Consider the following 23695-nt stretch of genomic DNA (forward strand, 5'->3'; position numbering starts at 1 on the left):
TCAATAGGACTCAAACAGCTCAGAAAATGAGAGCAAGAATTGAAAAATACAGTAACATCAAATTAGAACGTTTCTGCATAACAAAAGAATTTACCAGGACCAAGCTATTCAACAGATAAAAAAGGATTTTCACACCAAGAACTAAAAAATTAAACAGCAAAAGAACATATAATCCAGTTAATGAATGGGCAATTGAACCGAACAGTTTTCAGAAGTAGAAAATACAGAAGTATCTAGTACAAACATGAAGAAATGTTCAACATACTTAGTCATAAGGAAATGCAAAGCAAATCTACACTAAGATTCCATTTCATCCCAGTCATAATGATAATCATAAAATGAACAATAACAAATGTTGGCAAGGATGTGGGGATTCCCAATGCTGGTGGGGATATAAAGTACAACCACTATGGAGGTGAGTATAGAAGTTTCTGGAAAAAAACTAAGAACAGGGGCTGGGAATGTAGCTTAGTGGTAGAGTGCTTGTCTAGCATGCAAGAAGCCCTGGGTTTGATTCCTCAGCAACACCTAAACAGAAAAAGCCAGAAATGGTGCTGTGGCTCAGGTGGTAGAGTGCTATCATTGAGCAAAAAGAAGCCAGAGACAGTGCTCAGGCCTTGAGTTCAAGCCCCAGGACTGGCAAAAAAAAGAATAAAAGAAACAAAACTAAAAACTTTACCCTTCTTGGGCATATATTTGAAAGGACTATAAACAATTATACACTAACATATAAACATACTGTCAGCTAGGTGCTGGTGGCCCAAGCCTGTGAGCTGGTGGCTAAGATCTGAGGATTGTGGTTCAAAGCCAGCCCAAGCAGGAAAGTCTGTGAGACTATCATCTCCAATAAACTACTCAGAAAAGGCTTGAAGTGGTGCTGTGGCTCAAGTGGTAGAGTACTAGCCTTGAATACAAAGAGGCTTAGGGACAGCGCCCCGTCCTGAGTTAAGCCCTAGGACTGGCAAAACAACAAAAACATACTGTTATTTATTTGTATATATGTTAGTAAAACCTGTTGAAATTGTTTTAGAATGGATGAAGGGATGAAGAAAAAAGTTTTATGGGCTTGAGTGGGGTACATTGTATACATGCCTGGAAATATGAACCCTTCCCCCATTATAATTAATATTTATTTATTTGTTTGTTTGTTTATTTGTTTATTTATTTTTGCCAGTCCTAGGCCTTGGACTCAGGGCCTGAGCACCATCCCTGGCTTCTTCCTGCTCAAGGCTAGCGCTCTGCCACCTGAGCCACAGCGCCCCTTCTGGCCATTTTCCATATATGTGGTGCTGGGGAATCGAACCGAGGGCTTCATGCGTAGGAGGCAAGCACTCTTGCCACTAGGCCATATTCCCAGCCCAATACATACTAATTTAAACATCTTTATTTTAGAAAAGCCAAGCTAGTTTGTTTCTAAAGTGATTGTATTAGCCTCCCCACCAGCAGTGTATGAGGTTCTAGTTACTCAAAGCTTTGATTTTCATATATCATTTAATAGGTTGATGGGTTTCACTTTTTTTTATTATCTATTATAATAAAATATACATGTGTATCCTAAATTTCTGAAAATAGTTGTCAGCTCCTGTAGTGAGGTATCCAAGAATGTGTAACTTTGTAAGGAAAGAGGTTTATTTAGCTCACGGTTTTGGAGGTTCGGGGGCAAGGCGTGGCCTCCGCTTCGCTCTGGTGAAGTCCGCATGGCAGATGGCATCACAATGGTGGGAGTGTGTGCAGAAGGGAGAGAGAACATCTCCACGCTGGAAGCCAAGGAGCTGAAGGCTGGCCAGCCTTGTCATGTCATAACAACACTCTCTTGAGGACCAGTTACGGTTCTCTTTTGCCGGTGGTACCCCTCGTTGATCTGAGGACCTCCCACTAGGCTGCACCTCTTAAAGGTCCTACTCTTACTATTGCCAAAACTGGGATCAGTCTTCTAATATAGGAACCTCTGGGGGAAATTACATCCAAATCATAGCAAGTTACAGCTTTTGGATCAAGGTAATTAAGATAGTTGCTATGAGTTTTATGCATTCTGGGTATGTGTGTGTGTGTTCACATGCACACATGCAGAATTGAGCCCATTACCTTTTACACACATACTTGCACTCTGCTGCAACCTGATGTAACCTTGTTACATTGACTATGTTATATATTGTCTTCATCTTTTTTTTTTTTGCCAGTCCTGGGTCTTGGACTCAGGGCCTGAGCACTGCCCCTGGCTCCTTTTCTCAAGGTTAGCACTCTACCACTTGAGCCACAGCGCCACTTCTGGCCTTTTCTTTTTTTTTTTTTGGCCTTTTCTATATATGTGGTGCTGGGGAATTGAACCTAAGGCTTCATGTATATGAGGCAAGCACTCTTGCCACTTGGCCATATTCCCAGCCCTGTTTTCATCTTCTTGAGCCATAATATAAGAGCATATTTTCAATCTTCTTCATACTTTAAAAAAACCCTCTAAATATCTACTTCTACTTTCTTAGTTTTGAATCACTCCCATGTTATTATTCTTTACCAGGTCAGTAAAATCAGCTTGGTGGATCTAGCAGGAAGTGAACGAGCTGATTCAACTGGTGCCAAAGGAACTCGATTGAAGGTATTTATTAAATCAGCATAGTCAGTGTTCTAGAATGTGGGTCAGGGGACTGTGGCCAGAGGGCCAATTCCAGTTCAACACCTGTTTTGTGAATAAGATTTTATTGAAACTTAGCTAGATCATTAGTGTATGTATGGTCTATGGCTGCTTTTGGACTCTGCTAGTAGAAGTTGCAACAGATTCTATGTCCCATGAAACCTAATTTTTATTTGACTCTTTAGAGAAAAAATTTGCCAATTGTTGATCTACAACGTCAATAAAAGGGTAACTAGATGGAAGGAAGAGACAGTAGTGGAAATGAGATATACCAAATCCAAATATAAGAACACACATAGACTTTGATAGAGATACTGTTTAACAAGAATAAGAGATTGTTTCCACGATTTACCAACATGAGATTTGGTGTTGGTGGGTTGTAGGAAAAAGGCATCTCTATAAGGTTTGGAGCAACATCTTGAAGATACACTTAGAACTAAATGGGAAGTAAGCCTGTGATTCCAGTATATTTGCACAGAATGTAGGAAAGATTGAGGACAACCAAGGCTTTAGAACTTGTGATCATAAAGAAACAGATATGCTAGTATATTGTAAATTCTATGAATAAAATGATGTAGATGTAGGAGAAATTCTTCATCATAATTCTTTTGTGTTTGGTGTTTATTTTAGGAAGGAGCAAATATTAATAAGTCTCTAACAACTTTGGGCAAAGTCATATCAGCTTTGGCGGAGGTGGTAAGTTTTATATTTTACAGGAAATTTGTCCGCTCAGCAAATACACTTGATGTTTTTATGCTTGTTTATGAAAGCTGTCCTGATTTGGCCCTTTAAGGTAATCTTAACCTTTTTCCTTTTAGAGCTTTTCAGATAAGAAACTATGTATAGCAATTTGACTTTGTTCTGAAAGTAAAATGAAAGCACAAGTAAATGTGTAAAGGTTGGAGCAAAGTTCTAAGGATTGATTTTTTTTTTTTTTTGCCAGTCCTGGGGCTTGAACTCAGGGCCAGGGCATTGTCCCTGAGCTTCTTTTTTATGCTCAAGGCTAGCACTCTGCCACTTGAGCCACAGCGCCACTTCTGGCTGTTTTCTATATATGTGGTGCTGAGGAATCAAACCCAGGGCTTCGTGTATACACAATGGCAAGCACTCTTGCCACTAGGCCATATTCCCAGCCCTTGACTCATTTTTTGAGCTTTATTTAATTTCACAAAAATGAAGTGAATATTTTGTGCATTCCTTGTCTGTATAATTTTTTTTACATAGGATACAATATCTTTGGAGTATTTTGAGCAATTTGACTTCGGTAAATGCTGTTGATTGGTACATAATATATATTATATATTTTTAAATGCACTCATACTTCACTTAATGAAGAAACTAAACTACATTCTAGGAGGTGTGCTGTTATGATTTTTTTTTTTTTTTTGCCAGTCCTAGGGCTTGAACTCAGTGCTGGGCACTGCCCCTAAGCTTCTTTTGCTCAAGGCTAGCACTCTACCACTTGAGCCACAGCACCACTCCTGGCCTTTTGTATTTATGTGGTTTTGAGGAATGGAACCCAGGGCAAGCAGTCTACCACTAAGCCACATCCCAGCCCATGATTTTTGTCGTTGTGAGAACATCATAGAGTGTGCTCACCCAAACCCAGATAGTATACTTCACTAGCCTGTTGGTCCCTAGGGCCATGATGAGCAAACAGCATGAGATTAAATCAAGCACAAGAGAAAATAATGCAGTGAAATTGAGATAAACTGAAGATGGACCAGGCTGTTGCTGGTATAACATGGCATACTGTTTCACAGTAAACTTTTGAAGGAAGTCAACAGAGTATCCTCTGAAGCAATGGAGGGAAGGACAGTGTATTAAATATGCAAAGCAGTCAGGGCCACTTATTTTATGATCAAATATCAGGTAATGACCCTGATTATATGTGGGGTAGTTGTCCATGACAGACACTGCAGTAGTTGTCTCCATCAGCATCACTACAAGCAGGTGAACAGTGCACTGAGCACCCCTAAAGATAGCAGCCACACTGGAATTTCTCGGTGCTATTAGAATCCTAGGGGACCACCACTGTAATATATGTGCTGTGTACAGAACAACGCCTTACGTAGTACGTGACTGTAGTTTCATCCTTTTCATTATGAAACACTAAAGGTGACCAATATTTATCTGAAGAGCTTCATTATTTAGGCTAAAAGAAAGTAGTAAGTTTACATTCATTTAAATCACTAAGAAACACATTTTCTTGTCTTTTTTTCTCTTGTGATAATACTGGGGCTTGAACTCAGGGCCTGGGCTCTGTCCCTTAGCTTTTTCACTCAAGGCTCATGCTCTGCCGTTTGAGCAACAGCTCCATGTCTGGCTTTTTGCTAATTAATTGAAGATGAGTCTCACAGACTTTCCTGCTCTAGCTGGTTTCAGTCTCTTGAGGCGTGAGCCACTGTCGCCCTGCATCTTGCTTGACTCTCAAGACATAATCGATGACTTACCTTTTCTAAAAATGCTGTTTTTGAAGCTTATCCTGTGCTCTTGTTCTCTCCTTTGAATGCGTTCATTCTCAGGATAACTGCACCAGCAAGGTATGATGGGGGTGGGTGGAGATAACTAGCCATCCAATCACTGTGAAGGTTGAGGCTGGGTAGAACTTTCAGAAAACACTTTGTTTTCTGGCTCTGGAATTCAGAGTGGCAGTTTAGAGTGTCCATGAATCATGAAACACACACTAGAAGTAATTTAGGAACATGGTATACTTGGGTGAGGGAATTGAGATAAAGAAACAAAAGGGAAATTCGAGGGACCTTTTTTTTTTTTTTTGCCAGTCCTGGGGCTTGAACTCAGGGCCTGGGCACTGTCCCTGAGCTTCTTTTGCTTAAGGCTAGCACTCTACTTCTTGAGCCACAGTGCCACTTCTGGCTTTTTCTGTTTATCTGGCACTGAGGAATTGAAACCTGGGCTTCATGCATGCTAGGCGAGCACTCTACCACTAAGCCACATTCCCAGCCCAATTCTTTTAATTTCTTAAAGGTGCTATTCTAAAATATAGCCTGCTTTTTAAGAGAGAAAACGAGGGGAGGGGGGAGAGATAATGTGTGTCTGTCTGTATCTTTTTTTTCCCTGGAGATAAGAATCTTTCAGATTTGTCACTCAGACCCAGCTTTGAGCCTCGATCTTCAGATCTCAGTCTTCTGAATAGCTGGGATTGTAGCCATGAGCCACTGGCACCCAACTTTCCCTTTTGGTTTTCATTCTAATGGTTAAGAGTTAGTGGTTTTGTTTTGATTTTTTTAAACTAAATATTCAACAACTAACTTCATTTAGTGGTTAGTTAAGTAAATTAATTAAATGATTTGTTCTTACTCATTTAATGTAGAATGTACAGGATTTATATTTGCCCATGTGTAAAAAGAAAACTCACTAAGTGCTAGTATTAGATCATAGTAAGGAATTACTATTAATTTTTAAGTCTGATAATGTCTTACAATTATGTTTTTTTAAGTCCTTGTCTCTGAAAGTTGTGTACCTATAGTATTTATAGGTGAAATGTTGGATTGCTTTGAATACTGATAGCTATAAGGACATGATAGGAATAGGATATTAGTGTTGTACACTGTGTACAAAGGGTTTAGACATGATGTCTGCAACTTCCTCCAAAATGGTTTAAGAATGTAGGAAAGTGTTTTGGGGATAATTGAAAACTGATTGGAAAGTTATTGATAATGGGTGGAGCTGCTTGGTGGGTATATAACAGCCTATTATACTACTCTTGATTTTTATATATGATATAAATATTTCAAAATAAAATGTTTGAAGAAAGAATTATTGCATAAGCTACCAGTGTCATGAAAACTGACTGATAAATTTGAACCGTGATGGAATTCTGCTTGGATTTTTAGTGCACTTTTCATGTGTACTTTCCTCCATGACAAGCTAAATTGATTCTTTTCCTTCTAATAGAGTAAGAAGAAGAAGAAAACTGACTTCATTCCTTACAGGGATTCTGTACTTACTTGGCTCTTGCGAGAAAATCTTGGTATGTTAATTAACTTGGTAGTTCTCTTTGTAAGGCTGTTTAGTAATTGGCTTGTGGTTAAATGTTTTATTTTGGAGAAGTAGATACTAGAACTAGTACTAAATATTCATAGTACTTACTTGAGTGCTTCATGCCTCTCCATTTTTTACTTCTGATCTCAGCTGATTGTATTTACACACTTTGGGTGCTCTCCCAGTCGTTTACTACAGGACATTAACTTAGAGCAGTTGTCACCCTAACTCCTTGCACCTGCTTCAGACTGAACTTGGCTTCTTCCTCAAAGTTCTCGCAAAACTTCATATTGCAGGGAAGTGCATGTAGTCGGCTGTTGCCAAACTCGTGCTCCTTGTTATGCGTTTGACTTTCCAGCTCCTCCTTACTTTAGTAGGAGTGTTGAGCCCTGTCAGAAGTGGCTGGTTGAAGGGAGAGGCTGAGAGTGAACTCTGGTAGGCTTCTCCCAAGCCAGTAACCAAGAACATTGTGTGTGTGTGTGTGTGTGTGTGTGTGTGTGTGTGTGTGTTGGTGTGCTGAGATCTTGATTGTAGTGGGTTTAGGAGACGAGAGTAAGAGGATAGGTACTAGATTGAGATAGGAGATCCAGACACCAAAATTGGAGCACTTGGAGTGGAACATTTAAGAAAGCTGTTGACAGCAGATCCCAAGATATCAAAAAGACATTTGCACTTCCATGTTTATCGCTGCACAATTCACAATAGCCAAAATATGGAATCAACCCAGATGCCCCTCCACAGATGAATGGATCCAAAAAATATGGTACCTATACACAATGGAATACTACATAGCGATTAGGAATGGTGAAATATTGTTATTCGCAGGGAAATGGTCAAAACTTGAACAAATAATGTTGAGCGAGACAAGCCTAGAACACAGAAAACAAAGGGGCATGATCTCCTTGATATATGACTGTTAAGATGGGGTGACAGAGAGACAATAGAGACCAGGTCTGTGAAACCAAAAACTGCCTGTCAAATGGTATTTCCCACAGGATTGGGTTAGCGACTCACATTATGTAACTAAAACCAAACAACTACTCAACATATAAAGGTCAAAAATTGACCTCTCAGTAGAATACAATAGCTCAAAAGCTATGTATGTACGTTCATATAAGACTACTGTCGACATATTGTCTAATGTTGACATTACATTTAAAGCCCTAGGTGAATTTTCTTTGGCGTAGGCCACATGGTTACTGTATATGTTCTTGGTATATTATGTATTGTATATATGTCTACCTGACCTAGGAAGGGAAAGAAAAACAGGGTGTAAGATATCACAAGAAATGTACACACTGCCCTACTATGTAACTGTACCCTTTTTGCACAACACCTTGTCAAAAAATTTTTGTTTAAAAATTACAAAAAAATATTTTTAAAGTTGAAAGAATTATGACTCTCAGTACAAGAATGGGGTTCACGTATGGCTTGGTCAGCACTATTTGTTTCTCGTTTTTTTTTTTTTTGCCAGTCCTGGGCCTTGGACTCAGAGCCCGAGCACTGTCCTTAGCTTCTTTTTGCTCAAGGCTAGCACTCTGCCACTTGAGCCACAGCGCCACTTCTGGCCTTTTCTATATATGTAGTGCTGGGGAATTGAACCCAGGGCTTCATATACGAGGCAAGCACTTTTGCCACTAGGTCATATTGCCAGCCCTGTTTCTCTTTTTTAACCCCCTTTCTCCATTCTCTCAGTTTCCAGTGTTTTTGGTAAATGTCCTTAGATGTATAATGTGACTTTGTACATAGATGTGTGATTCTTTAAAAAAAGAAATGTGGTGAAATATGTATAATGTACTATTTACCTTTTAAACATGTGTTTTTATGTATGGAAAAATAGTATCTCTACCAACAAAAAATAAAACAAAAAATAAAAAAAAGAAAGCTGTTGACCATTGGCTGTATTTTAGGATCTGAGATTGTACTGTGTGATTTGACACAGTTAGTAAAATTCTAAAATAACTTATAATTTGAGATATTTATGACTCGTCTTAGGTGGCAATTCTCGGACTGCAATGGTTGCTGCTCTGAGCCCAGCAGATATCAACTATGATGAAACTCTGAGCACTCTGAGGTACACTAATTTAATCTCAGTAGCTAAGTAATGTTGTTATACCATAGATTGTCTTATGCTGCAAGGGTGGTTGTTTAGGCTAATAGTGATCTCATCCTCTCCTAACAGAAAGACATGGGAAAAAGGATTTTATTATAATTCAATTGACCTGTTTATGGTTCACTGAGAAAGGCAGGAACTTTTTCATAGGAAAGATGTTTAAAGTGCTCATTAGACTGTTAGGGCAATGAAAATTTCTACAATATTAATATTTATTTCTCTTAATAAAAGGATTTCCTGGGCTGGGAATGTGGCTTAGCGGTAGAGTGCTTGCATGCACGGAGCCCTGGGTTCGATTCCTCAGTACCACATAAACAAAAAGCCAGAAGCTGTGCTGTGGCTCAGCAAAAAAAAAAGGGGGGGGGATTTTCTTCTGTGAACAGTTTTTCTCTTTAAATACATTCAAGTAATAAAATTATGAGTGCATGTAACATTGCAAACATTATCAACAGAGTTGGGGATTGGTGGCTCACACCTTTAAATCCAGCTACTCAGAGAGGCCAAGATCTGAGAGTTGTAGTTGGAAGCTAGCCCAAGCAGAAAACTTACCCGGGCTCTTTCTCCATAGACTATCTTACATGTAAGTTTTTTATTACATTAATCTGTAACTTTTGCCCTTATCTCAATGAAGATAACTTTGGATCTAGCAAAAAAATATCATATAACCTGACAAACTAGATTTGAGTCCTTTCTTTAGCATTTGTGTATGTGTATGTGTGTGCACGTGTGCACTGTTTCTGGGGCTTGAACTCAGGAACTAGGCACTATCCCTGAGCTTCCTTTGCTCAGTTAGTGCCCTATCACATGTGCCACAGCTCCACTTCTGGCTTTTTGGGTAGTTTGTTGGAGGGAAGCGCCTGCCTGGGCTGTCTTCGAACTACAATCCTCAGATCTTTGCCCCTTGAGTAGCTAGGATTATAGGTATGAGCCACTGATGCCTAGCCTTTCTCTGGTATTTATTTCTGTTGTGATCTTGAGCAAATCATTTAAATTTATCTGAGCCTTTCCTCATCCTTATAAGTAAGGTACAAATATATATTATCAAAGCTCATACAATGTTTATTTTAGAAATAATGGTATGTTACTAATGAGAAGTAGAGTAGCTCAGAAACAGTGAGAATTAATTTTCTTCTTGGATCTAGGTATGCAGATCGTGCAAAACAAATTAAATGCAATGCTGTTATCAATGAAGACCCCAATGCCAAATTGGTTCGGGAATTGAAGGAGGAGGTGACACGACTGAAGGACCTTCTTCGTGCCCAGGGGCTGGGAGACATTATTGACAGTAAGTGAGATGATGGTCTTCCTCTTCAGGTGCAGAACTTGCTGAACCTAAATAGTAATGAACTTGTGATTTTTTTTTCTTGTTTTTTAAAAAAAGACAGGAAATGATCTCAAAAATCCCTTCTGTAGCATGTAGTAGGCTATCCGTGAATTTTTTTTAATGTTAAATTTATTCTCACTGAGAAAGTACTTCATAAAATGTGACTTAGAATTTTTGTTTTTCTTTCATGAGTTTCTCTGGATGAAGTAGCAGTTACAATGCATGAGAAACCCACTATGAACAAGTTTGAGTTTAGAAAAGATTCTCCCCTGAATAATCCCTGCTGCCTGTGAGCATAGGAAGGAAAAAGTCCAACTCCCTTGGAGAACTAGATTTCCAGGGAGTGCTGTTTATAATGTTGCTTTTTAACACCTCATTTTAAAATCTCAGTGATCTGCCTCTATAATGTCTAACCAAAAGGTGTTTTTTTTAAATTTTTTATTTTTGCCAGTCCTGGGGCTTGAACTCAGGGCCTGAGCACTGTCCCTGGCTTCTTTTTGCTCAAGGCTAGCACTCTACCACTTGAGCCAAAACGCCACTTCTGACTTTTTCTACATATGTGGTACTGAGGAATTGAACCCAGGGCTTCATGTATACAAGGCGAGCAGTCTTGCCACTAGGCCATATTCCCAGCCAACCGTAAGGTTTTTTAAAGTTTTTTTTTTAAAGAGGAGGATGTAGCTCAGTAGTTTAGTACTTGCCTAGCATATGAAAGGTTCTAAGTTGATCCCAAGCACAATGTTCTTTTTTAAGTGCTCAGAGATGGGTGTTGTGGCTCACACTTGTAATCCTGGTACTCAAGAAGCTGAAATCTGAGGATCTCAATTCAAAGTCAGCTTGAGCAGAAAAAGTCTGTGAGACTCTGGAGGCATGGCTCAAGTGATAGAATGCCAGAACTGAGAAAGCAAGCCAAGTGAGAGGACTACCCTGAGTTCAAGCCCCAGTACCTGTAAAAAATGAAAAAAAAAATCCTCACACTGGGGATGTGGCTCAAATGGTGATTACTTGCCTTGCAAGTACAAGGCTCTGAGTTCAACCCCCAGTACTGGGAGAGAGAGAGAGAGAGAGAGAGAGAGAGAGAGAGAGAGAGAGAGAGAGAGAGAGAGAGAGAGAGAGAGAGGGAAAAGAGAAAGAAAGTTAAGTGATCAAAATAGATTTTTTTTTCAGATAGAATAGAATGTAGTACAATATAGGATTATTGAATAAATCTTATTTTATTTGAGTATGAATATTTTCTTTGCAATTCTAATCAATGTCAAGGCTTCTGCTTTAATTTTTAGAGCCTGAGTATAGAGTAATACTTTGTAAAAGTGATAATATAAGTATTATTCTTTTTTTCATCTTGCCAAATATTAAATACTGCTCTGTTCCCTCTCTGTGTCACTGCTGAATCTGAACTTTGACCCTTCTTGTATTTTCCCCCCTGCTTACCTTCAGTTGACCCATTGATCGATGATTACTCTGGAAGTGGAGGCAAATGTGTGTATTTCGTGTATTGACTAATTTCCAGTATTCTGACTTGCTGGATCAGCCTCAAAATGAGCTTTGCATGCCAGCAATCCTAACGGGGAAATCCCAGACAGAGCATACTGTAGTATCAGAAATTCTGGTTTTGTGGTTCTGTTTGGCAAAGCAGTCTTTTAATGAATTTCAGTTTGTACCTTGAGTGAAATCAGAAGGCTTAAGAGTTCTTGTTCCTAGCCAGGCATAGCAGTCGTGCCTCTAATTCCAGCCTCATGCGAGGCAGAAGTGGAAGAATCATGGTTCTAGGTCAGTCTAGGCAAAGGAAAAAAAGCTGTTGTGTTGAAGCCAGGTGCATGCCTGGCTACGCAGGAGGCAGAGGCAGGAGGACTGCGGCCTCGTCTCCTCTTAGGTGGACCCAGGGCAAAGCACAAGACACCATTTGAAAACTAACCTAAAGCAAGAAGTGCCAAGGGTTCAGGTGTTAGGAGTATGAGGCCGCCTGAGTTCAAACTTCAGTACTATCTTGTGAAAAAGATTGACTCTTCCCCCCTTAGTTTTCCTCCGATGTGATAAAATTCAACTCAGAATCATAAATGATGAGGCTAGTAATGATAGCAGTTCACATTTGATAAATGTTTATAGTATTCCAGGTCTTTTTTTAGGCACTTTGAACACGTTACTTATTTTAAGTTTGTCATTGACTCTGAAAAAGCTCCATTGTGCCCATTTTTACAATAGTCTGGAGTGGTTTGTATCCTTAAATCCCGTTATTTCTGTGTGGTCAGGTAGTTGAGCCTAGAGTCCTCATTTTCAGTCATTAGTAAGCTAACAATTTTCTTTTCCTCTTGAGTTTCTCTCTTTATGATCTGACTATTGGATAGAAACGTTCTCTTTAATCAGTGTTGTAAATACAAGCCTTGATATCATCAAAGAACCCATTCACAGTCCTCCAAACTGTGGTGAAGGAGCTCTGAGCTCGTGGAGTTAGCACTCAACTTATTCTGAGTGCTGGTTTTTGAGCTCAGGCAGTCATACTGTCACTTAAGCCATTCCTTTCGCTCACTAAGTTGGTGTTCTTGGGCCCCACCTTTCTTGATGATAAATATTTTGTTCTCTTTTCATATTGACACATTAACATTTAAACACTGAGTCATGTAAAGTATTTGCTTGGAATGGGATATTTTATAAAGAATCAAAATCTCAGCTGGGTACTAGTGGCTCAAGCCTATAATCCTAGCTGGAAAATCCATGAGACTCTTTATCTTCAATTAACCACCAGAAAACTGGAAGTGGCACTGTGGCTCCAAGTGGTTAGGCCCTGAGTTCAAGCCCTATGACTGACCAAAAAAAAAAAAAAAAAAAAAAAATCAAAATCTCTTTCTTTTCACATAACCTGGAATTAAGGTGATAAATAATTGCTTACCCTTTGAAGATAACTCACCAAGTAACTGTTATCTTGAAAGACATGAAGAGTCTTAGTTTTGGGGTTAATTTTTAGGTTCTTACTGATTTGAGTATTTCTGCAGTGAGCCTTATCAGACAAAGGAAATACATAGGAAAACTCAAATACAGTGCTAGTTGTGGTGAAGAGGCAAGCTCTGAAGATTCTAGAATGTCCTAATGAACATGCAATTCTTGGACTGGACAGCTCTGTCTGAGATTTCCAAGCTGAGCCATACTAGTGAGAAGAAGGTGCCTTCTTGTTCTTGCTTTTGTGCTCAAGGTGTTGCTGCTGCTAGCTTGTTGCCTCTGTCTCCCCTGAGCAGCTGTGGCTTTTCCTGAAAACCATGCATGACCGAAGTTTTAATTCCATATCCGTGAAGGAGAGCAACCCTGACCACTTCTCAGTTTCTGTGGACCTACTTCTCTAAATTAATTGTAGGGCTTGCATGTGTCCATGGGACCTTCTAAACTCCATCCATCCTGCTCTTCCCTACCCTGCCGCTATTTGGTGGCTTTTTTTTTTTTTTTTTTTGCTTTAGTCCCTAGCCCCCTTTTAAAACATGCCTCTTTGCTTGCCTCCTTATGTTCTGTATTTGCAGATGGTGGTTTTCAAACTGTCTTGAAGCAATCACAGACTTAGGGGCTTCAAGTATTGGGTTTGATTAAATAGTAAAGACGAATTAACTCAGAAAGAATAATCTTTTCAAGTATTGCCTCATAGTACATTGTTTAAGGAAAACTTAGTTTGGATATAAATTTGAAGCAATGCGGCTTTTCTCAAATTTTAAAAAGAGCTAATTTTAAAATAGGAGTACACCAATAACTATGGTTCACCTCATGTATCTATTTGAGAAGGATAACTAATAAAAGTACAAACAAGAATATTAATGAATTCTGTTGTAGTCTTTTCACCAAAACTAAATTTAAAAGCCCATTTTCTAGTTCTATCATAGACCATGAATGAAAATAATGCCTCTAAAACTTGGTTATCATGCTTGTCAGTGACTCAGAGGGCTTGTACTGTTAGACACAGTAAAGACTTTTCTTAAATTAGCAAACAAATAGCCCTTTTGTTTGCTACTATAGATGAGTGAAAAAAAACTTTTACTAATTTGCCAATTAGTTCTTCTTTGTTGTGACAATTCAGTTCTTAACCCAAGTTACACAAAACCCCTCTCATTTTTGCAATTCAAGATTTATTTAAATTTTTTTTTTTGCCATAGTCAAGTGTTGCTTTACAAAGAAGATCACTAAATACCCAAAGTTTTCACTGTAACATTTGGCTAAATTTCATAAAATATAGGGCCTGACTAATAAAAGGATCCTTACATTTTCTTTTCTATTATAAATTGCTAGAACTTAAAGGTAGTGTTTCTTGGAAGTCTTGAGAGTTGGAACAGTAGAAAGAAAAGGAGCAATCGAATTTGGCTATTGGAGGTGCATACCTTTGAGGCTCTAATTATACAGCCTTCTACATGCAGTGTTAACCTGCACTGGAATCCTTTTGTTTCTGAATTCAGAATTGATTCTTAACGTCTAATATACCAAGAGAGACATGTTTTAGAACTGCCATCTAGAACAGTTAACACACTGTCTTTGTATTAGAACATGTCTTTGTCTTAGCGCTTCAATGCTGTCCTTTCTTACACTGGTGTTCCTTCCTGTCTTTTTTTCTTCCTCTGTCCCTTTCCCTCTCTTCTTTTTCTTCTTCTTTCCCTTCTTTCTGTCTCCAGATCTGAAAGATTTTCAGAACAATAAACATAGATACTTGCTAGCCTCTGAGAATCAACGTCCTGGCAATTTTTCCACAGCATCCATGGGGTCCCTTACTTCATCTCCATCTTCCTGCTCACTCAATAGTCAGGTGGGCTTAACATCTGTGACCAGCATTCAGGAGAGGATCATGTCTACACCTGGAGGAGAGGAAGCCATTGAGCGTCTAAAAGTAAGTAATCACTCACACTAATGCAAGGTGGCTCTGCAAGGCAGAGTTAGGACTAAAAATCAAAGGTTTCAAAAAATGAGGGAAGAGGAAATAAGAAAGGGTAGTATAGACAGGGTAAATTCAATTGAAGTACCTTATATGGATAAATATCACTATGAAATCTCTTTTTACTATTATGCTAATAAAATTTTTAAAGGAAATAATTTTAGAATTTAAAGAAACAATACATTGTAATTCAAGTATTATTTTATGTCATTGTGAGAATAATTGTTTACATAATTGACATAATAAATACCTAAGTGATTAAAAAAATCAAAGCTTTCAGCTTAAATTATAGAGAACTTTTTAACTCCTAGAGGTGTTCTAAGTTTTCTGCTTTGTAAGTTAATTTCTTTTCACCAGAATATTAGAGTCTGAGCTGGCCAGAGAAGGCCATAGATTGACCATGCAAAGTACTTGATGCGTAGACAGAAGCATTGATTTTAGAGTACTTTATAAATAGTCATAGTAAAAATATGTACTTAGAGATTTCCTTCCTTCCTTCCTTCCTTCCTTCTTTCCTTCTTCCCTCCCTCCTTTCTTCCCTCCCTCCCTCCTTCCTTTCCTCCCTCCCTCCCTTTCTCCCTTCCCCCTCCCTTGTCCTGAGGCTTGAACTCAGGACCTGGGCACTATCCCTGAGCTTCACTAGCTCAAGGCTAGCACTCTATCACTTGAGCCATAGCATATCATCTCTGGCTTTTTCTGAGTAGTTTATTGGAGATAAAAGTCTTACAGACTTTCCTGCCCAGGCTGGCTTTGAACCACAATCCTCAGGTCTCAGCTTCCTGAGCAGCTAGGATTATAGGCATGAGCCACTGGCACCTGGCTTGTGATTTCATTTTAAAAGCAATGCCAATAAAGAAACACTTTGGTTTCATTTGAAAATGGGCTTTTGTAGAAAGCCATTCTTCTGTTAGTAAAATTAATATATAGTTAAAAGCAAGTTTGAAGGTTCAAGTAGTCTGCACCAGGTTTCCTCCAGTATGTAAAATCATGTCTTGTAGAAGGTCATAGAAAGCCTTGACGCTGTCTTGACTATGGCTGAGGAAGGGCTCTTTCCTGTGCTGGTACGCCTGGAGCCTCAGGGCAGTAGGGCTGCATGTTTGCAGCTCACCAGCTCGCCGCACCTCACTTTGCTGCCTGAGGTTTCTCCCAGCCTCTTGCTGCTGGATCAGGTTGACTTGCCTTTTCCATGAATGTGAAAGTCAGAAGAAGCAAAGCCTTCGAGTGCTGAGCTTTTTCCTTGCCTTGTGTCTGCAGTAAGAGTAGACACTGAGAGTAGTGTTGCCTAGGAGAGCTGAGACAAGCTGCCAACGGCCCTGCCATCCACCGGATAGCATCAGGGACCCCAAGAGTGTTTCTTCTGTTTGTCACCTCCAGGAAAGTTAGCTTGATCCATACCTTTCAACTTTTTTGTTTGAGAGAGTGCCAGGGAAGGGGGGGGAGAATTTTTTTTTTTTTTTTTTAGAGAATCTGGGAAGTACCTGGTTGGTATCAGTGGCTCACCCCTAGTAATTATAGTACCCAGGAGACTTAAGTTCTAAGGATCATGGTTCAAAGCCAGCTAGGCAAAAAGCAAGATGTAGAGCAAGGTGTGACCAAAAAGCCAGATATGGAGGTGTGACTCAAGTAGTAGAACACCAGAATTGAGCAACAAAGGGCAGTGCCCAGGCCCCAATTCAAGCTCCAGTACCATCACCATAAGAAAAAAACCTGTGAGCTGTTAGGCTGGAGATATGACTCAAGTAGTAGAACTCCTGCTTAGCAATCAAGAGGTTTTGAGTTGAAATGCTGGTGTTTCAGGGGAGATTATTGCAGCCATGCTTCCCGACAAGTGCCCTTTTCACCTTTGCCCACTGTCTCCCACCCTGCCCCTTACTCGGGGTGACTGAGAACACTGAGTGACTCAGAGGCGTGGCTTTAATAGGTCAGCTGTTTTCACTTTGGGATTTATGGGATGAGTGTTCTTCCTACAGAATTTTTTACCTTTTCTTGATTAATTCACCTTTCCCTTGGCATTTTATTTGCAGTAGGAAAATATGATACTAAAACCTGATAAAGTAGTTTTGAGGAGGAAGTAGGATGGAGGAAAGTAATAGATAGAGGAAATTTGATTAGGATACATTGTTTACATGTGACAAAATGTCACAATGAAACCCTCAGCCCTTGTACAACTAAAGCCTGCTAATAAAAGTGTCTAACTTAAAAAAAAATGCTTCAGAAACAAAACTAATGATCTCATTTCTTCCTTAAAAAAATACATAAAAGTAAATGAAGTTCTGAAAGGCCTTGCAACAAAAGGACATAGGATAGAAATCTTTCAGTTTAAGGTTACGTGCTCCAAGGTAATTTCTGCTGTTGGTAAAGTCGACTGCGAAGTTTTACTAAAGACCTTATTGGAGCATCAGTGGCCATAGAGGGCTGTATGGAAAGGAGAAGTGAAGCCTCCCACCTACAGAGATTTAATATAAAATGTTCCTTTTCTTTGGGGATTTCAAATCTTACTATTGGTTTGTTAAATCTTAGTGCACAAATGTGATTACTCTTTCTTTTGACATTTATTTTGGTATCAGGGAGAATTTTCTCACTAACTGCCAAGTGGAATGAAATGAAAATAATGTTAGATGCTAGAAGTCAAGACATTAGGCTTTTGAAGAATTAAGTTGCCCACTGTCTTCCAATAGAGTCCAGGGATCGTTGCTGTCATTATTTAGGGAGTTCCTTGCCCCCTTCTCTCCCATTAAAGCAAAATTGTTACTTTAATCAGCAAATAATTTTCTTTGCTTAAAATTTTTTAAGCTAACATAAATGAAATCCTTTATTTCCGCTAGCTTTATTCTAGAGAGAACGAATGGCTTTTTTAGTTTTGTTTTCATTGTAACAGTGATTCACTGAAGCATAAGTACTTAGCTCTGCTTTCATTCTGGTGAATGGGGAGAATTCCTTGCAGGCATTTTAATGATGCAGGCATAAAACATCATGCATCCAGAGTGCCTGACAGAAGTTGAGTGAAAGAAGCTGGCTGTCTGGAGTTGCCTGCCTAAGGCATGCTCTGCCGGAGAAATACTGTAATGGAAAACAGCAATAGTGGAGGTTGATTCATTTTCCTGACATTTTGTTTCCGTTGCTTCTTTTTACTTTTGACTTCAGGAAAGATCAGTTGTCAGTATACTGCTGTTATAGTGGGAGCTGCTGCTGCTTCATTCACTGAAGAGCCTCTTTCCATATGTCACACACACACAGCTTGATCCTTCTACAGACCTAGCTGGCAAAAGAGAGTGATACATAATTGCTTCTGTTTTAAGTCACAACTCACACTGAGTTGTAACAATTGTGTCCTTGATTTGGTTTCTTGCTCAATAAGGTTTTAAACATGTAGCTGTAGCCACAAAGTGTGCTTGCTCTAGTGTTTATAGTTTGGCATCACTCAGAACTGTGAGTGCCACTCTAAGGCTTAGCCTATAAATATCCACAGATACCCATTTCAGAAGCAGAGGCCAGGGCAGATGCTGTGCTGAGCAGGCAGAGGGCCTCATACTTGGAACTTCCTTTATTAAGCATGCTGGGGCCATACAGCAAGACCTTGGCTATCTGGGTGGCTTCAAGGAATGTTTCATTGTAAGTCCTTAACCTTTTGAAGTATCAAAACTCCAAATGCAGCTTTCTCATGGAAAGATTTCTGATTTGTCCTTTGGACTTATCTGCCTCCTTCACTGAACCTTCAGGATTAAATTAACTTGTCATGGTTGTATAAATATAATTTATTAACCAGTGCTGTGTGTGTGCGTGTGTGTGTGTGTGTGTGCGTGTGTAGTGTGTGTATAGAGAGAGAAGCAGACATACATGATTCTTAGACTGAGTGCTAACTTCCCGAAGGCTTTTCTGTTTGTTTATGTGTGCATGTATTATGTATGTATGTATTTTGTATGTGCCGGTCCTGGAGCTAGAGCTCAGGGCTTGGGCGCCATCCCTGAGCTTCTTTTGCTCAAAGCTAGTGCTTTACCATTTGAACTACAGTGTCATTGGAGTTTATTGGAGATAAAAGTCTCATCGATGTTCCTGCCTAGGCTGGCTTCCAACTATGATCCTCAGATCTCAGCCTCCTCAGTAGGTGGGATTACAGGCACGAGCCACAAGCTCCTGGCTTTGTTTTTGTTTTTACACTGAGTTTTTTCAGGCTTGAAAACAAGACTATCCTTCAGTTTCTCTCAGTTATGGTGAGCTGTTTTGTGGACTATTGACTTAAAGAGTTTTTGTCTTTTAAAAATTATTATTATTTTTGTCAGTTGTGGGGCTTGAACTCAGGGCCTAGGTGCTGTCCTTGAGCCTATTTGTGCTCAAGACTAGTGTTCTGGGGCTGGGGATATGGCCTAGTGGCAAAAGTGCTTGCCTCGTATACATGAGGCCCTGGGTTCGATTCCCCAGCACCACATATACAGAAAATGGCCAGAAGTGGCGCCAAAAAAAAAAAAAGACTAGTGTTCTACCACTCTGAGCCATAGCTCTGCTTTCAGTTTTTGAGCGGTTAATTGGAGATAAGAGTCTCACAGGTACTTTTCTGCTTTGGCTGGCTTCAAATCGTGATCCTTAGATCTCAGCCTCCTGAGTAGCAGGATTATAGATGTGAGCCACTGGTGTCCGGCTTAAATTAATTTTTTATTATTATAAAGATGATGTACAGAGGGTTTACAGTTACATAATTCAGGTAGAAAGTAAATTTCTTTTTAGACAATGTCACCCCTTTCCCATGACTTGAAGTCTTTTGATTGTGTGTTACTTTAAGAAAGAACATGTGGGGGCTGGGGATATGGCCTAGTGGCAAGAATGCTTGCCTTGTATACATGAGGCCCTGGGTTCGATTCCCCAGCACCACATATACAGAAAACGGCCAGAAGTAGCACTGTGGCTCAAGTGGCAGAGTGCTAGCCTTGAGCAAAAAGAAGCCAGGGACAGTGCTCAGGCCCTGAGTTCAAGGCCCAGGACTGGCAAAAAAAAAAAAAAAAAAAAAGGAAAGAAAGAACATGTGCTTCCTAGAGTGACCTGTTAAGGGATTCAAGTTAAAACTTTCTTGGTCATCATCTGATTTTTTTCCTCCAATGCTGGGGGTTGAACCCAGAGCTTACACATTCAAGGGCAAGCACTCTACCTCTACCTCTGAGCCATACCCCAAGCTGATTTTCTCTCCATAACTAACATTTTCTCCTGCCTTTGTCCCCCCACCCCCCCCCACACTTTTAGGATCCTCCATTCTTCACTAGTTAGTCAGTCCCTGTTTGTCTTTCATTCCTCTGGCTACGCCCCGCCTCACTCTCCTTGAGTCACCCTCCTAATAGACGCCTGTGGGAGCTCAGGTCTAGCATTTAGCATCCTGTTCTGTTAGCAGTTCTCAGTCCTGCAGCATGGTATCTTAGGCCTTTTTCTACCTGTCTCCTACATGCCCACACAGCAGCTCTTTCAGCTCACACATAACCTACTGAGTGAGGCCAGTCCTGACAGCCTCACCTTAAACTGTACCCTCAGCTGCTCTTCTCTCGTCATCCTTTCCTTCCTGATTTATTTTCCTCAAAAGCACTTAGCATGGTCAGTGTACTGTGTACTTACTAATCAAAACTATCTTGGTCTCAGCCAGCGGTGGTCGCTCATGCCTGTCATCCCAGCTTATTCAGTAGGCTGAGATCTTAAGGATTGCCCTTTGAAGCCAGCCCAGAAGTCTGTGAGACTCCTATTTCCAATTAGCCAGCAAAAAGCCAGGCTGGAGGCATGGTTCAATTGGTAGAGTGCCAGCCATGAACAAAAACACTGAATGAGAGTTGGAGTTCAAGCCTCTATACTAACATATACAGTTAAAAAAAAATAATCTTGGTCTTGTTAGAATGTAAGTCTCCATAAGGCAGGGATTTTATTCCCTGCTGTATTCTCTAGTTGTGTAAGAATAAGGTGTGGCTAAGAACAAGTTGTACATAATTGTTGGATGAAATCAGCTTTAGTTCTTACATTTATATAATACAGTAAGCAGCAAGTGATTAGTAAATTGTTATTTGTGATTACATACTTTTAGATTTAATACTAAGCTTTTCTATATTGGCTTGTGGGTCTTAGGCAGGGGAGAGTACTGCGATTGTGAGGAATGGATAGCTTTGGGGAACTTAATTATTTTATAGATGTGTTTGTCAGAAAAAAAGTCTCACTTTTTTTTTTTTTTTTTTTTGGCCAGTCCTTGGGCTTGGACTCAGGGCCTGAGCACTGTCCCTGGCTTCTTTTTGCTCAAGGCCAGCACCCTGCCACTTGAGCCACAGCACCATTTCTGGCCATTTTCTATATATGTGGCACTGGGGAATCGAACCCAGGGCTTCATGTATACAAGGCAAGCACTCTTGCCACTAGGCCATATTCCCAGCCAAGTCTCACATTTTGGAGTATTAATATTACCTTTTTCCCACTTTCATGTACGCACATACACAGATGTACTAACATTCAAATGTTTTTTATTAGGATTTGGAGGAATTATGTTGTTTGGGGCTGACATGATTTTAGTCCCAGTCTTTATGATCCTTACTTTACATATTAGAAGAAGATTTCACATAAATTATGCTTTATGTCCTCAAAGGGAAAATCTGCTTCTTGCTTCCCTTCTTAGATATTGCATACTACATTATGGGACTGTCACTTTAAATGTGTTCTTCTATCCATAGGAATCAGAGAAGATCATTGCTGAATTGAATGAAACTTGGGAAGAAAAGCTTCGTAAAACAGAAGCCATCAGAATGGAGAGGTCAGGAGGTTAAAATATGGAAATGTTTTAAAGTTTTCTCAAGAATTTGGCTCACTTTCATAGTAAGAAAAGATGAACTGGAAGTTAAAAAACAACACTCATTCCTAAAGTGTGTATATATATAAAAGTCACTCTTGCTAGTGACTTGTGACCAGTCATTCACACTTTGAAGTGAAATCTGTATATTTAAAGGCTCTCTAGACAGTTACTTGCTTAATAGTTAACATACTTGCTGAGGGCCCATAAAAGTGGAACGTATTAAGGGAGGGGGTTCTTCGTTTGTAAAAAGTAGACTACCTTTGACAGTGGCCCAAACCCAAGGGCTGTTCTGACTACTCTTACAGAATTACCTTTTCTAGAATTATTGGGTAAGAGATATAGTTATGGATGAAAATTTGTTCTCTCTTAACCCCTACTCCCTAATATCTAAAATTGAAATTTGACGTGCATACAGTGAGGCTGTCACTACTCTAGTGAGAACCTAGAACATTTCTGTTTTTCGAGAAAGTTCTCCATGGCAATTTATGATTCTCTCCGTCTGTGTTCCATGGAGGCACTGACTAGATTTCTCTCATTTTAGTTAGTTTTACTGTTCTAAAACTATAGAAAGATTGCTTGAGTACACATATACTCTTCTATTTGATTCCTTATGCTGTGGGCAACATTTTTGAGAATAATTCATCTTGTTTTGTATGCAATAATATAGTCCTTTTTAAATTTCTGAGCATTATTTTGTTGTTTGAATAATATATCACCATTTGTTTGCCCATTAACCTGTTTATGGGTACATGTGTCAGTGGTTTTTGTTGTGCCAAGTCGCAAGACCACCCCCAAGAAGACCACCGAGATTCAGACACTCCGAAATGCAAAAGCAAGGCAAGGTTTTATTTAACGAGCTGCCAACTCGGGCCTCGTCCTACCCACCGACACAGCGGAGGTTAGGAGGAAGCCCCGAGCTGTGATTACACAGGGCTTATAAAGGCAAAGAACAAGGTTACATCAGCTGTGCAAGCAAGATTAGAACACAGGTACAAATCTGATTGGCTCAGGGTTCGATTCTAAAATGGGGTTCACGTGGTGGGGCCTGACTTCAAAGTCTGGCACCTCAGTTTTCAAATATGCTCCTCAGTGTGTGTGTATGTGAGAGAAAAAGAGTGTTTGCACACGCGCGCTCATCTGCACTGTGACCGGATCATTGGATGCTATCTCTTAGCTCTAAAATGACACTTTCTTTATTGGAATCAATACATAGTTAAAAGGTGTCAGTTCTGGATTTGGAGGTGTGGCTTTATGGCTAGAGAGCAAGCCAGTGAGCAAAAACATCAGTTACCGAATTCTAGTCTCAGTCTTGGACCCCCCCCCCAAAAAAAAAGTCAGGACTAAGTTATAGTATATTGATGGACTAAGAATAAAAGCAAGAATTTTTAAATTTTATTTTTATGTTTTAAATTAGGATTATTGAACGAAAATGATGATAGATATAGAAACAACATTTGAGGAAATCACATGTACAGATTATACTCCATTTAAAGTTACTTTCCCCTTTTTGGGATGTGTGCATGGGCTGACTTGGGATTGATTCCATGGCCTCACAAATGCTGGATACATTTTCTACCACTGAACTATACCCCCAGCTTGAGAGAAGTTTCTTATCTGAGTGATTATATAGGTACATACTCTATTTTTGGTAGGCACACCATTGTACATTTGCATTGCCAACTTTTTCCGTCTGTTTTTGTTTTGCTTGCTTTATTTTAAAGTTCACACTAGACAGAACTATGTGAAATGTAGGTGTTGGTACTCTTATGTACTTGTTTTATTTTGTGTTGATTTCCTCCAGAGAGGCCTTGTTGGCTGAGATGGGAGTTGCCATTCGGGAAGATGGAGGAACACTGGGAGTTTTCTCACCTAAAAAGGTAAGAAACCATGTCAGAAACCTTTTTTTTTTTTCTTTTTTCTTT

The 23695-nt window shown here is 39.6% G+C and overlaps 1 protein-coding gene across 4 annotated transcripts in view; it reads left to right on the forward strand.

Annotated features, from left to right (window-relative positions):
- Positions 1-23695, forward strand: part of Kif1b (kinesin family member 1B) — a 140288-nt gene that overhangs the window by 45708 nt on the left and 70885 nt on the right. For 3 of the 4 annotated variants that reach the window (XM_048350209.1, XM_048350207.1, XM_048350208.1), the window contains exons 8-15: positions 2516-2593; positions 3260-3325; positions 6548-6623; positions 8630-8708; positions 9890-10032; positions 14790-14923; positions 21655-21734; positions 23575-23650. In XM_048350209.1, the coding sequence (XP_048206166.1) occupies positions 2516-2593; positions 3260-3325; positions 6548-6623; positions 8630-8708; positions 9890-10032; positions 14790-14923; positions 21655-21734; positions 23575-23650 (732 nt within the window). Of the gene's footprint in view, positions 1-2515; positions 2594-3259; positions 3326-6547; positions 6624-8629; positions 8709-9889; positions 10033-11508; positions 11551-14711; positions 14924-21654; positions 21735-23574; positions 23651-23695 lie in introns of all 4 variants that reach the window. The other variant, XM_048350206.1, reaches the window with a different exon arrangement.

Source organism: Perognathus longimembris, chromosome 7 (genome assembly GCF_023159225.1).
Source record: "Perognathus longimembris pacificus isolate PPM17 chromosome 7, ASM2315922v1, whole genome shotgun sequence".
Lineage (NCBI taxonomy): Eukaryota > Metazoa > Chordata > Mammalia > Rodentia > Heteromyidae > Perognathus > Perognathus longimembris.